Below are 15,180 nucleotides of genomic sequence, written 5' to 3'. Positions count from 1 at the left end.
TACATTGCTATTGCTAAGTATTTTCTGGGTGTTGAAAAAAAATCTGAATACAAATGAATAATAATCTTTCCTTCAAGGTAAGCTGCATCCCATTCATGCTTGAGTCAGCTGTTTGCTTCTGTTACAGCCTTTCATATCTGTTTGTTTGTTCTTTACATGCCTACTTTAAAAACATTCTAAACTTGCAATGTTTGTGTCGTACTATGTTGTCGTACCATTAACATCTACAGCATGGTCAGTGCTTCACATGGTACAAAACATACAGTTGAGGTCCACAAAATCACAAGTCAGAATATATCGAGAATTCCAAAAGCAGGAACAAACTTGTAGGGTGTATTTAGCTAGAGGTATAGGTACACAGTTATAGATAGAGAAATCTTATCAAATGTACATCGGCTTTCATTAAACACCAGGTATGATTTTATTGCACTTATATCCTCCTTTGTAGTTCTTTACACTTTTTAACATAAAATTAATTTGACAATTGTAGGTTAAAAAGAAAATAGAGCATATAAATCTTTATGATTGGAAATGTTACATAATTGTAAACAATACCTTGTTGAAGTGGAGAAGTATCTTGGATGTGGTTCACATGGTTGGGGGAAAAGTCCTCTGTATATTTTGGTGGGTTAAGGCCACATTCTCATACCAGCACAAGGAGGTCAGGGGGGCACAAATCTCTCCTTGTTGCTTCTGTGCTGACTGCCCATCACAAGGAGGGAAGAGCAGGCTCTCCAAAGTAACTACTCCCCGCACTACACAGGTGGGTGGATGGGGAGAGGTTGGTGTTTTGACTTCAGACCCTCTACTGCCAGTGCATTAGGTTATGTAGTTGCGCTCACACACTAGGGAGAGTTGCCACCTGTTCAGCTTTTCTCTGTCTCATTCCTTTTTCGAGGTAATGCAGCAAGAGTGCCTAGTCTAAATTGTTAGCTGTCCTGTTTTACAGGCTTAGGGTCATCCCAGGGGCTCTGGCCTTTTGTACCTGACTTTTTTCAACCCTATCCCCAGGGACGTGTGCTGAGCAAGGTACTGTTATAGTGTTACTGACTTCAGTAAATCAGTATAGTTCCATTAACATGACATTATATCCAGTGAGAATCAAGCTCATCATGTTTAAAAGGGTTGTGAAGAAATTGCTGCTTTATTCCTTTATCAAGAGTTTGGGATATGCATTTTTAATTAGCTTCCTAAACATACAAATCTCAAAATATCTTCCTCCAAAGGTATTTCAGTGTTTAAAATTTGTCGTTACATTCAGTTTCTTTGTGTGTTAGGTATATCAGTGCTTTGTTTTGTGGCTAGTTCTATTATTAATTACTGCTACGTTGGACACCAAAGAAGAATCTCGGTGGCAACAAGCCAGTCAAGAACTAACACTGGTTGTGCTTTATGTCAGACAATTTGATCTTAGTTACATTCTCTAAGGCAGGGGTCAGCACCCCAGCACAGGTGCAAAGGGTGGCATGTACGCTGATTTTCATTGGCTCGTGAGGTGGAAGTTCATCCCTGCCCCCTTCCCTATGCAGCCAGAAGCTTGCTCAAAGCCTGTGGATTATTAAAAGACCAGCTAATGCTACCAACCACCACCTAAACGGTAAAGCTCTGTATATTTATTTATTTATTTACTAATGAAGCTGTTGTAAGTAGGACTGTTAGTGACTTTACAAAGTATCAGTGGCACTTGGACCATACCTAGAGGTCAAAAGGTCAAATTTCAGTGACCTGCCTCAGCAAGGTTGCTGACCCCGTTTCCAAGGGGAGGGATGTTGGGGATTATCTTTTATTTCCATAGAGACAGAAGGAGAGAGCGTACTTCCAAACAACCATCTCCTAAGGAAGCCCGTATTAGGGATATGACTATGGTGACTTCTGTATGTGCATATTGTTCAGCTGCTGCAGGCCACTTTGGATTATGGCTGTGTTTAAACAGTACAGTGTAATTTTTGAGTCATTCGGGCTGTGTCTATACTAACTCCCAATTTAGAAGGGAGCATGGTAAGTAGGGTGTCAGGAGATTACTAATAAAGTGCTGCGGTGCATATGCAGCACTTCAGTAAGCTAATTCTGCCCTGCAGCAACTTTGAAGTGTTAAAATTTTGAGGCGTAAAGGGACTTTGGAGTACCAGCGGGTTAGCCACAGCTACACCCAAGCCGGCACTTCAAAGTTTACTGCTTTGAAGTTGCCACCGGGGAGAATTAGCTAAATAAAGTGCTTCATGTGCACCACAGCTCTTCATTAGTAATCTCCCAACACCTTACTTACCATGCTCCGTTCAAAGTTGGGAGCTAGTATAGACACAGCCTCAGTGTTTCTTCAGATGCAAAATAGCACCAATTGAGGAAAAGATAATTTTACTTCTATTTTTTGTCCCCAGAATAGGAAAAGCAGTTAGTTCATATTCATGAATCAAAACTGATTAGGGGTAAAAACCTTTAAACAGTTGTTGGTCCTCTCATTAAAATTAATCCTCTTTGTTTCCAAACTCCATTTAAAAAAAACAGTTTCCCTTTCAGCTTGACTGTGCACAACATCCAAACTAAAAAGATTTTACACACAGTTTCATAAACCCTGGAAAATAAGGATTACAATACAGAATCTAACTTTTATTGTATCATGATGCTATAAGGTTATAATAAATATATTTTAAGTTACTCATCATACCTAATGGAACCTCTTCTAGCAGTTCAAGGGACTGCATTGCTGGCCATTATAGGGTTAATAGTTATTGGGAAAAAAATCAGTCAAATATATTTATTAAACACTCACCCTTTTATGGAGAGCCTGCTCTTTATTTTTTTGTGTATTTTAGTAAACTATTTTCTAGTCTTATTATAAGAAATTAGCTCTTTTCCTAAGGCAACATTTGCAATGTGTGTTGAAATATATACCTAGATTTTTTTTTTAGCAGTAGAAGGGCAAGATATATTGTGCAGTGGACACTTAACAAGCAAAGCAGAATGGCTATGAAAAACTTGTTTGTATGCTCTGCAAAAATACAAAAGATCAGAACAATATGCTTTTGTCTTTATATATAAGAGAGGAAGGCACCTGTTATTTGTTTGTTATGCTTACATAATACTGTAATGCATTACATCTGAAATCAGTTATTCTTTAACTCTACAAAACTGAAACACCATTCGTACCTCAGACCTGCACACTGTTGTGCCAAAAGCAGTAACGTATTCATGCTTTTTTGATAATCTGAGTGTGAATTCACTTTTCATAGAACTATGGAATAGATTTCAAAACATTGCACATTAAAAAGAGGATATGGGAAATGGACCAACAATTATGTAAAATCTTGTATATTTCTAGAATAAACCTATCAGACATCTTTAGGAACTCTGGTCTTTTCAGAAAGCTTCAGGATGGAACTTTCATTCCAGGCCAGAAAATTATCATTGGAGATGTGGAGATGCTCCTCCTTGCTACCATCTCCCATGAAGCCATATGCGTCATCATGTATGAAGCCTAGATTGCAGTAAGGAGCAGTTCAGCTACAGCAGGGATTCTCAACCTATGGGTTGGGACCCAAATATAGGTCACAATTAGGTTTGTTAGGAGTCGCCAGCAGCATGTGGCTCTTAAAGGAGCCATTTACAGCTCTTTAATGCTGCCACATCCTGCAGCACTATCAGTAGAGAAGCAGTTGCACGTGACAAAGACAGCTTCTCCACCTTTGATATTTGTAGCCATCCCAGGCAAGCCACTTAATAGACTCTTGCAGTAAGTAATTTTTGCCCCCTGTACACCCATCCCTCCTTTTGCCCCCCCCCCCCATTCTATGTAGCTGATTTGTCAATTTTCACTTTTTTGTTTGTATCATCCACCCCACCCCCGAGTGTGACTGCCCCAGCCCATCCAGCCTCTGAGTGTGGGGTTTAAACTGGGGGGGGAGGAGTGATTTGGGGGATGAGGGATCTTTCCTTCATCACAATTCACATCAACTATAATAATAAAATAATAATTAACTATAATAAATGTAGTGTTATTATATTATTATTAATGTGTTTTCCCTTTTCCTGTGAAGTAACTACAATGAATATATAAACATGAGGGGGCACAATTTTGTATTCTTGCCTCAGGCGCAAACTTAGCTTATTATGGCAGTACTCCCCCACCCGCTGCCCATTTTTGAATTGCCTTGGATCACCAAGTCTTCCTGAATTGTCAAAATGGGTCCCTGTCTGGAAAAGTTTGGGCACTGCTGAACTGCAGGCTGAGCATGTTGAGAATGGTGGTGGAATATGCCTTTGTTCAACATTACCATCATTTTATGGCAGCCCGTGCGAGTAAAGGGGAAGACTTCATGTCAGGATGGAGGGTCAAGGCAGATTGCCTGGCCACTGAGCTGCTTTATTTTCATGTGAAGCTGCTGGGGCATTGCTGCTGTATCCCTTTTCCACCATGGCCTGCACAATCTTGGCATAGATACAAATATTTCTTTTGCTGCATCATATTTCTGCCACCACAGATTCATTCCTCCCCCAACTCCCACAGCAGTTAGGTCCAGGATCTCCTGTACTCTCCATTCTGAAGCTGATCTGTGACATAGAACACTCATATTCAGGTGTACTGAGTTGTGCTGCCTGCTCCATTTGCCATGCTGGTCCAACAGGTAATGCAATTCAGACTTTCCTGGGCCTTTTCCTATGCACTGGAGGGCAGCAGAGTTTAAAGTGCTGGCCAGAGCAGTCATAAGTCATATTGGGACATTTTGGGACACCTCTAGGAGGCCAAGAACATGGATTTTCACAGCACTGCTTCTGCACTACACCCACAGTTGAGCATGCAAAGTCAAATTTAGCTTTATGCAGTAATGCCAACAGTTACTTCGGGCCTGGAGGCAAGGTGGGAGTGGGGCCTGGCTCCCTGCCTTCAGAAGGGGCAGAGCTAAGGGCAGGTGGGGCAGGGCTTAGAACAGTCAGCCCTGGCCCCCATCACCATATGTTGAGTAGTGACAGTGCTTCATGGTGTTTCAAAGGGTTCTGGAACTCTGCCCATTGCCACTCCTGTGGTGATGGGACCTCTAGTCCTCTTTGAAATGCCAGGCCTGGGGGCAGTTACCCCCATACCCCCCCCCCCGCCCATCGGCAGACCTGATGTTACTCCTCATGAAAAGCAGTATAGAAATTGACCTTAACAGCCCTTAAAGTTGGTGATATGAACTTTGGGGAGAAATGTAAGTGCTAAGGCCTCCTGCTGGTATCTTGAAATCTGTAGGTCTAGCAAACAGCATAATTTGGCCACTACATAATTTGAAGTGAGGATGGGACGAGCCTCAACCTTGTGTCCACAAAATTACTGGAAGGAAATTTCTTAGGAGGAAAACTGTAGATTTCCTAGTCCCTGTACTGAAAAACTGTCATGGCACAGTGCATGGCTTCATATTTTCTGGCAGCATGGAACTGGGCTTTTGCCAGACAGGAAGGATCATCTTGATGTTATGGCACTGTAGTAAGAATCAGGATCTGTAGTTTCTCTTTGTGGTCTATCACAGATTTCCTGTGGTGACCCTGGGCAAGTCCCTTATTCTCCTTTCTTTCTTATCTTCTTCTGTAAAATGAGTATGAAACGTCCATATTTCACAAGAAGCTTGTGAGAATACATTAAAGTTTCTGAAGCACTCAAATTCAAGTAGCACCTGTTGAGGTTAGGTTCCCCTTGTGGCTACAGAGATGCTGCCATTATTTGCAATTTTAAAGGTTGGAACTGGCTTTTGTTTATAAAAAATGTGCTTGTTTAAATACTGGATCAATGCCTTTGGAATTAGTCCAGTCAGTGGAATACCTTCTCAAATGCATTGCTAAAAAGCAAGAGTGTAACTGCTGCTTTGCTATCTAACTCTCACAGAAATGGAGGATTCTTTTTTAAACATAAGATTCAGTCTTAGGCTATGTCTACACTACCAGGAAAAATTTGGATTTAAGGCAGTTAGCTCGATATTACCAGATGATTGTCTTCACTGTAAATACCATTAGTTTGATTTAGGGAGCACTTATATCAATATCATAATATTGTCAGAACCTGCTGGGTGTAGCATCAAGATCGAACTAAAAAGCTTGAATAAAGGCCAGTGTGAAAGTGCTACTTCTTAAAATCAAATTTATTAGCCTCCAGAGGTGTCCCAGAGGTAACCCACAGTGCTCCGCTCTGGCCGCTGCTATCCATGTACTCAGGAATTAGGTAATAGGAAGACTGTGAATTTCAAATCGGGACCAGGAAGCCTGTGGATATGGGGTCATGTTTGTATGAGCGGCTGATAAGAAACATCCTTTTTTCTTTGCTATTAGCACTCTGAGCGCATCTACCCATTACAAATAGTCCCAGCACAGAGTTCATGGTTCTGTCTCTACACTTGGTGTTTTTTTCTGCACTACCTCATGCCAGCCACTGCCCTGCTGCACCACATGGCGGCAAGGCTGTTGTGGGGGTCATGCTTGCACAAGAAGTCAAGAAACTTCTTCTCGGCAGTTTATATCTGTATGTGCACTCCCCTCCCTCCACAGCGGGGTCTTTCCCATGCTAAGCCACATCACTTGGGTAGCCTCCAACCCAGTAAAAGGATGTGCCTGCTGTTCAGTGCTGACTATGCTGCCAGGCAGCACCATGTCCTGGCTTGCACGTGGCTAGGGCTCCAAGGGCAGGAAAGATTTCTGGGGGCTTGCAGCCACTGGGTGGAAGTCTCCCCAAGTGGCTAAGAATTTTGGGGCGTTGCTGCTGCTGGGCAGAAGTTTTCTCCCGGTGGCTGCAAATTGCAGGGGCTTGCAGCCGCACAGGGGGGACTACTTCAGCTGGCCCCCCACTGAAAACCCTCCCTGCTTGCTGCCCCAACAAGGAAGTGGGGGGGCTAGCTGCCACTGGGGGAGGGGGAAGTCTCCCGCAGCGCCTAAGATTTCTGGGGGCTTGTAGCTGCCTGGGAGACTACTTCAACTGGCTCCCCACCAAAAAGATTTTTGGGGCCTTTCTGCTGCTGGGGGGAAGTCTCCCCCAGCAGCCACAAATTACAGGGGCTTGCAGCTGCCCATGGGGACTACTTCATCCAGCTCCTAACAGAACCCCCCCACGCTCCCTGCTCCAACAAGGAGCCAGGAGGTTAGCTAACATTTTCAGGGTGTTGCTGCTGCCGGGGGGAAGTGTATCCCAGTGGTTAAGATTTTTGGAGCTTTTCTACCCCAGTGACTATGAATTGTGGGGGTTTGCAGCTGCTCGGGGGGACTGGTTCAGGTGGCCTTCGAGCCATGGACTCTGCACCCCAAAGCTGAAAAAGATTTTCAGGGACTGTGTCAACTGGCCATTCAACCTCCCAAACACCAAACTGCCCCACAATGGCAATGAAATTTGGCAAGCCCCATTCCCTGTGTTGACAATTTCTGTGTAGAGAAGAGGGAAGACAAATCTTTTTTTCCTAGCCTTTTCTATCCCCTCTCTTCTAACTTTGGACCCCTTCACACGGGGAAGAGTGGGTGAAAGGCCAGCTGACAATACATACTGTGCACAGAAGCTAATAGTGGATTGGAAATCCAAAAACCCTTTCCTCAGCAACTTTTTTTTCCAAATCTTTACTATTCTACTCCTTCTTCATGCTTTTCATTGTCCCTGTATTATTTTCAGGGATCAGATGTAATTCAGGGAAGGGAGGACAGTCAGTTGGGAAGACACACACCTGCTGATTTTTTATAAAATCCTTGATAATTCATTTAACAGCTGCAGTTTTAAAAAGCAATTCACTTGTGGAAGAAAGATATTCGTGTTAATTTGGAGATCTTTGTTGATGCCCTACTTTTCCTACCTTCTTCCTGGAAAAATGGATGTTTGCTAACCACGGGAGAATGAGGGCAATTGAAAATGTGGGACAATGATGTCAAATACCAGCAAAAATACCCAGAATGCCACAGGGATGAGGGAACTGTGGGATAGTGTACTGCTGTAACAGCCAACGTTTGCCGATTGTGTGTGGCAGAAATAAGTCAACTTTTTGAGGCACACGTGGGGAGGCAAGGATAGTGAGATTTGAATTTATAAAATCCAGTGTTACAAAATTGATATTAACAAATTCAAATTTATCTCGTAGTTTAGACATAGCCTCAGTTGTAACTGTATGTATATTGAGCTCAACATTAAACTCAGATAATCACCAAAAGTGAAGAATATGTGTGTCTTAGGAACACACACCAAAAACAGAATCATGAGACCTGAAAAGTTGTCTGATTGCTTAACACTCTTTCACCTGGCAAAAATAACATTGTTGACTTACATGATTTTATGCACGGGAATCTCAGCTTTCATTTTAAAAAGTTTCTTACTGGTACAATCATGGTGAGAAGCCTACATATGTGACTCATCCACTAGGTAAATTCTTCATGGTGGTAACTCAATAACGAGTAAGACGTCTTCATGTCACCCTCCTATTTATGAGTCTGTTGATGGCTGATCAGCCCAATTCTGCATCTGCAGATCTTATCACAGAAGAGGCAGCTGTTAGTAGCTGTTGGAGGGGCACGGGGCAGTTTTTGACACTCTTTTCTTCTTCTACGCCTCTAAAATAAGTGTAAAAAAGATTGTGTCTAACCAGTATCATGATTTTGCAGGCCTTGACGCACACATTCTGAAGGTTTGGGTTAGCCAAATAAAATATTTGTTCCATGATGGAGGGTGATCTTGGGCCCATTAAAGGAAATATTATTTTTTGTTGAATTTGCTTGGGTACAAGTGCAGCCTTTTAGAGCATGCTACCTCCTAATCAAACCCAAGTCCACCAAAAGACAGATAAAACAAATTAGCCGTCTACACAAGACTGGAAGTTGAGCACCTTTTCAAGCTGAAAGAGTTCCAGAGCAAAGAATTTACACATTGCATCTTATTTTCAGCCTTCGGATTCCTTGCTCTTTTAAAACACAAGGGACTGTTAAAATGTAAGGAAATGGCTCCTTTACTAATTAAATGTTTTTTCTTTCAATACTTTTTACTTCTAGTCATGATATAGAAACTGCAACTGTATGAGGTTCAACTTTTTTGGTAGGGAATTGGCAAGAATTAACATTTTTCTAAGTGATATATGTTTTTTTTTTCTTTAACTAAATGCCAGTTTAACACGGTAGTGCTAGTGTGTCAGCCTGTTATAATAGTGTTTGTATTAAGCAAGATCTGGAATTCTGCATACCTGTACCAAATAAACTTACGGATCTGATTTTTTGCAAGAAACTGGAGCCTTGGCTAATACTTCCAGTCTAATATAGAGATCTCCAAATTTGTGTGTGTGAGGGGGTTGTGGGGTCAGAAAGTTAGTGGGGGAAAAATGTTGTATGCTGTTTCTTTGCTTCTTACTTAACTGAAATTCTTTAGAAAATCCAAGTCATTTATGTTAATCATTCCCCTGCCACAAAGTGACTTAAACATAGGTCACTAACCTAGCTATGTTTACATGATGGGATTTAAAATGACATTTGGGTGGGACAATTAATTGCTTACCAATTGCAAGGATTCCTTTTGTTCAGTCTAGCATAGAGCTTAGTATGAAGAAATTGGGTCCTGTGAGGTCAGATAACACTTTAAAGCTGAATCCTTGCATGGGATTTGGTACCCCTTTTCTTGATAACATCAGGCCAGAAGTCTAGTAAATCATGACTCTTGTCCACCAGATAAGATATGAAGTTGATCAATTAAAACTTAAGCAGAGTACTTCAGCAGCTAATAAATCTAGATCCTCTACTGTTTAGTTGAATTAGTATGTCTTGTTTTGTGTGTATGCTTTATTTACAGAGGTTATCTGCAACAGTGTTTATATATTCAGGTCCATATTAAATGATGTTTCCTTTAAAAATATAAAATCATTTCCCCCTCCATTTGTGCTTCACTTGTAACACACACAAATTTTGATTATGTAAGAACTGACATACTTTTATAAAGGGTAAAAGTGGTTCGGGCAGAGAATTGGTTGTTGTTACTAAAGACAAATATTTGGCAAAGAATGTTGAAGGGATTCTTCTAGTATGCCCAAGTGAAATCTGCATCTGGAGTCATTGGAGTTCATCCATAAAATGCAGATAAGCACATCCTCTACTTTTCCTTTCACAAATTGTCTGTCGCAGTCACTTCACTGAAAAATTGCTTCAACAAAACTTGCAAGTGATTTAAGAACTGTTGACTGGTAAAACATGTCCTAACTGAAAGCATTTGGATGTGAGGTTTTGTGTTAATCATTTTTGGAAATATTTTTAATTGTACTATGGTTTTGTGGTAGAAATTATACATAAATACCTTTAATACAGCTGTCACAACTGTGGCTAGAAATAGTTATGTAGCATTTACATTGATTAGAGGCAAAGAAAGTGTCAGTCCTCTTTCCTCCACCCATCCTCCCTTTTTTCAGTCCACTTTCATGTACGAGTTGTGCAACATTTTTATTGGTTGCTTAAACTGATTATTCTATATTGGTTGTGGAAGAAGGCATGACTGGTGATGAATTTCAGGAGCTCCTCCTCTCTAGCTATGAAACTTTGTGCTAGGCATAACTCTGTCTCTTAGTCAGCTCTGGACCTAGAAAGAACCATGTTTTTGTTTTGGTTAATTGGTTTAGCTTTTGTTCTATCATTTGTATCATTCATTCTTTCTTTTCAGCTATTGATCTGTCTCTCCATTTTCTTCTTTTTGTTTTTCATTCTCCTCCTTGCTATTGTCCATTATATTGACATGTGGTTGACAGCATGTTGTCAGGGCAGAACTAGTGAAGTATCCCGAAGAAGATAACCAACACTACAGCACTGCCAACTGTCCGAGTAAAGTCTGTTCAGTGCAGTAGTTCAGGTATCATGGTAAAAATAAATTTTTTTTAATTACTTGGCTTTTCCATGAAGTAGTAAGTGCGACTGTGAATACCACTGTGAAATATTCTGTGCTGTATATTTACTAAAATATATATGTTGTGTATCTCTTAACAGCATTTGCCCAGATTAAATCAAATTTCTAATTCTGATTTGTTCCTAGTAGCTTTGCAGTAATATCGAGTATTAATATTTTTAGTGACAGTTTTCAACACAGGTAGTCAAATTGGCATTCAATGACTTAAAATGAACACCAAAGAACTTCCATCAGATGTTTATTAATTTCTTAGTGAATAGATTCATCAATACAGAGCCATCCCATCCATAGGACCAGGTGGAGAGGTTGCCCTACACCCTATGCTTTTGGGACCCCAGCTGCCCCAGCCATCCCGTGGATGGGAGGGGAAGGACTACCTGGGACAGGGCCCAAGTGGTGGGGACAAGCAGCAGCTGCAGAGGGTCACCTCCCCTTGGCCTTTGCCTCTTCCTTCCATCCCCACACTCAGGACGTGGAGCAAGTGGCAGCTTGCTTTGCTTCACCACTGCCTCCTGGCTCACTGAGCCACTATTCTCCATGGGTGCTTTTGTGGCCTCCACCCCTAGCTCCCTGTGGGGAAGCAGGGCTCAGCGGGCTGGGAGGGCTTGGTGGAGCACTGCATGGTGTGGTAGAGGGGGAGGGAGATGGAGGCTGAGGGGAGGGGACCCCCTGTGGCTACTGCTGCTGCCTGCTGCCCACACCTTGCCCTAGGTAATCCTTCACCCAGGTGGTTGGGGAGGTGGTCAGGGTTGAGGTGGAGCAGGGAAGGGTGCAGTGACATGGGAAAGGGGTGCCCAGGGGCCCCCACACCTGGGAGGCTGGGGAAGGGGTTGTCCTGCTCCCCTCCCCACCCTTGGGATGGCCCTGACAGATAAGTAGAATACATTATTTCAGAGCTATCAAGGTGTTAATATTTGTTTTGCTTGTAAAGTTTTCTGCCTATTACGAATTTGCTAAAATGTCAATTGGTTAAACTTAAAAATTTTTGTTTTGGTTTTCAAATTCCTATGAGGGCAATAAGAGTGAAAAAGTTTCATTTCATGTGAACAATAGCTAACAAATCAATTCCAGTTAAACAATATACTATTTTTCAAATACACAAACCCATTATTCTTTTTAAGAGACGTTGTTATCCACCATCAGTACTTAAAACAAAAAAGAGTTTCTCATGAAAGAAAATACCTTTTAATTATTGTAAGAGGAGTTATGTTAATACATGTATTGGCCTTACAAAGGGGTCATGCAAACTCAGCAACCAAGACACTCTTGTATCAAGAAATCAATATGTGGAATGAGAATGAGCACCGAGACAAGTTTTTCTGCATAATTTCCAGGAGAAGAGGACTACAGTATATGCCTGCTCAGACTGATTTTTTTTATTAGCACAAACGTATTTCATAGTAACACGTTTGTATTCTAGAGTTCATTAAAGTAATTGCCATGTTAAATGTTTTTAGTAGCACTTTGAACAATGTCTGCTTCTGATACCTTGATAATCACTTTGTTTTCTTTTATTACAGAGGGTGGTGAAGGCTGATATTGTAAACTACAGTCAAGAGCCTGTGGCAAGAACTGTTAACCCTCCTAGAAGCTCAATGTGTGCAATTCAGTGAACATATTTTTCTTTGTATTGATACTGTTGGCAGCCTTTCTTCCCTTGCACAGGCCTAGAAGTTGCCAGGAACTTTGTTTGAACAGTGACCATCGCTGTAGTGCAGTTAGAGGTTTCGAAAACTTGCTATGCCATTGTGTGTTGAAAAGCAGCAGGCATTTTGGTTGATTGGCCGAGAGTCAAACATTGGACCACACACTTTGAAAAATTAAGATATATATTCTTATGAATTATACTTTTCCTAAGGCAGTGTAATTGTGTATTCGTATACCCTCCTATCTTTTTAATTGATATTGCAGTAAAATTTTATTCAAATTTCTGTATTCAAAATAGTTTTAAAGGTATTACTGCTGTAAGGTATTTTACCAAAGCATTTTGTCTTTTTTTTTATATGATTTAAACTGACACTCAACAAAATGTATCTTGGAGAAGTTATTATGAGATTAACATTTGAACCAGTTTGATATATTTTATGTAGGAATAATTTGGAAGATATTCCATTGTTATATGGTACAAAAATGTATAAATTGTACCTAATGAGAAAGTCCTTGAAATAAACCTAAAATGAAAACATACTTTCCTTTTTTTTTTTCCTTTTTTTTTCTTTTTTTTTCCCCCAAGAACCCAAATTGTCCCCATCACTGCTTGAAGGATGCCAGTAATAAATATTAGTGTACGAAATCCACATCCTTTCTTGTGTTAGATACAATGCCTATATGTATTCAGAATTTGGAAGAACCTCAGTCAGCAGTTTGGACCGTTTATTATGATCAGTGTATTCAGAACACATTAGAAACCGTTGATGAATTGATTAGGATCAGTCATTTTTAGTTAGTTCATCGCTCCCAGGGATGTTATGCTCCTTGGCTGGATCAACTGGACTGGGTTTGGCCTGTCACTTTTTCTTTCCCTATAACACAATCTCAACATCGGAGGGATAGCCGTGTTAGTCTGGATCTGTAACAGCAGCATCTGATGAAGTGAGTCTGTGCTCATGAAAGCTCATGCTCAAAACTTTTCTGTTAGTCTATAAGGTGCCACAGGACCCTTCGTTGCTGTTACAATCTCAACAGTGATTCTTGCCAATACAGTTCAGAGTTAAAGGCACAAATAAAAAGTTAAGTCACTCAGACTGTGTTTACACTGCAAGATAAATGTGTATTCATTAATATTGATTTTGTAATTCTGGAATTTATAAGTTTGAGTTTGACCATCTTCAGCTCTCCATGTGCTCCTCACAGAGTCAACTTATTGCTGCCACACTCAATTGGCAAACATCGACTGTTGCAGTAGTGCATTGTGTGAACCTATCCCACAGTTCCCTCATCCCCATAGCACGCTGGGTATGCTCTCTGGTCATCTAGTTCATCTTCCCACATTGCATTTTCTCATTCCACTCCCGTGGTAACCAAATGTCCATTCTTCCCATTGGAAGGAAGAAAAAGTAGGTCATCCACAGAGATGTTAAAAAAAGTTTACAGAAATGTCCTTCTTCTGTAGCTGAATTCTCAATTGGCCATCCACTGAGTGTCCCACCTCCCATGAATGCATCCAATCCCTGAAAATAATACATGAACCCTGAAAAGCTTGTAGAAGAAGAAGCTAGGAAAGTTTTTGAAAAAAGAGTTGTTGAAGTGGGAGTGAATGTCCTCCCTCTCATGATTGTATGTGATCCCTAAAAATAATAAAGGGACCCTGACTGTATCCTCAAAGTTAGAAGAAACAGGATAAAAATATCTGGGAAAAAAGATTTTTGACTTTCCTCTTCACTACACAGACATTGCAAACAGAGGTGATGGCAGTGAAATATCACACACTGAACTGAACTAACAACAGAAACAGGAATCTCAACTAGCCCTCCCCCCATGTTTCTGAGGGGTTCCAGGCATGAAGACACATAGGAAATAGCAAACAGATTTTATAACAGACACATCAAACCAGAAAGTGTCTGCAATGGACATCAAGCTTCTGAAAATACTTTTGGTGGGGGGAGGGGGTGTTGTGATCTGTGGCTGCAGAACCAGTTGGAATGTTGAAGTAGCTGAAGTAATCCCTCCGACTATCTTAGCCACCCCACTGGGGGAGACTTCCCTGCCCCCAGTGGCTGCAAGCACCACTAGTCTTTTGCTAGGGGCATGGGGGTTTCAGTAGGAAGCCAGTTGAAGTGGTCCCCCTGAATATCTTAGCTGCCGGGAGAGCCTTCCCCCCAGTGACTGCAAGCCCTGAATAACTTAGTCACCGGGGAGACTTCCTCCTGGTGGCTGCAAGTCCCTGAAATACTTTCCTACCCTTGCAGCGCTAAACATACACAAGGTAGGACGTGGTGCTGCCTGGCAGCATGGTCAGCACCTCATGGCAGGCACATCCTCATATTGGGTTGGGGGTAGCCATGTGATGTGGCTGAGCATGGGAAAGACCCCAACTGTGTGGCACCTCTGTGTGTATGGTGGGGTTCACACACAAATGTAAACCACTGAGAAGAAATTTCTTGGCTTCTTATGCAATCTTGACCCCCACAAGAGCCTTGTTGCCACATGGTGCAGTGGGGCAGCAGCTGGCGCCAGACAGCACAGGGAAGAAATAAGTGCAGAGACAGAACCATGAACTCCCTTCAGGGGATATCTCATAGAGTCATAGAATGCTAGGACTGGAAGGGACCTTGAGAGGTCATCGAGTCCAGCCCCCTGCCCTCATGGCAGGACCA

General features: G+C 41.6%; 1 protein-coding gene across 3 annotated transcripts in view; it reads left to right on the top strand.

The window, feature by feature from the left end:
• Positions 1-13,029, top strand: part of RAB28 (RAB28, member RAS oncogene family) — a 120,214-nt gene extending 107,185 nt beyond the window's left edge. Inside the window, exons 7-8 of one of the 3 annotated variants that reach the window (XM_074991734.1) lie at positions 10,710-10,818; positions 12,385-13,029. In XM_074991734.1, coding sequence (XP_074847835.1) covers positions 10,710-10,805 — 96 coding nt within the window. In that variant the 3' untranslated portion in view covers positions 10,806-10,818; positions 12,385-13,029. The remainder of the gene's footprint in view (positions 1-10,709; positions 10,819-12,384) is intronic. The other 2 variants (XM_074991733.1, XM_074991735.1) reach the window with 2 other exon arrangements.
• The last annotated feature ends 2,151 nt before the right edge of the window (positions 13,030-15,180 follow it).

Source organism: Carettochelys insculpta, chromosome 4 (genome assembly GCF_033958435.1).
Source record: "Carettochelys insculpta isolate YL-2023 chromosome 4, ASM3395843v1, whole genome shotgun sequence".
NCBI classification, from domain to species: Eukaryota; Metazoa; Chordata; order Testudines; family Carettochelyidae; genus Carettochelys; species Carettochelys insculpta.
This window is presented reverse-complemented; position numbering and strand designations above follow the sequence as displayed.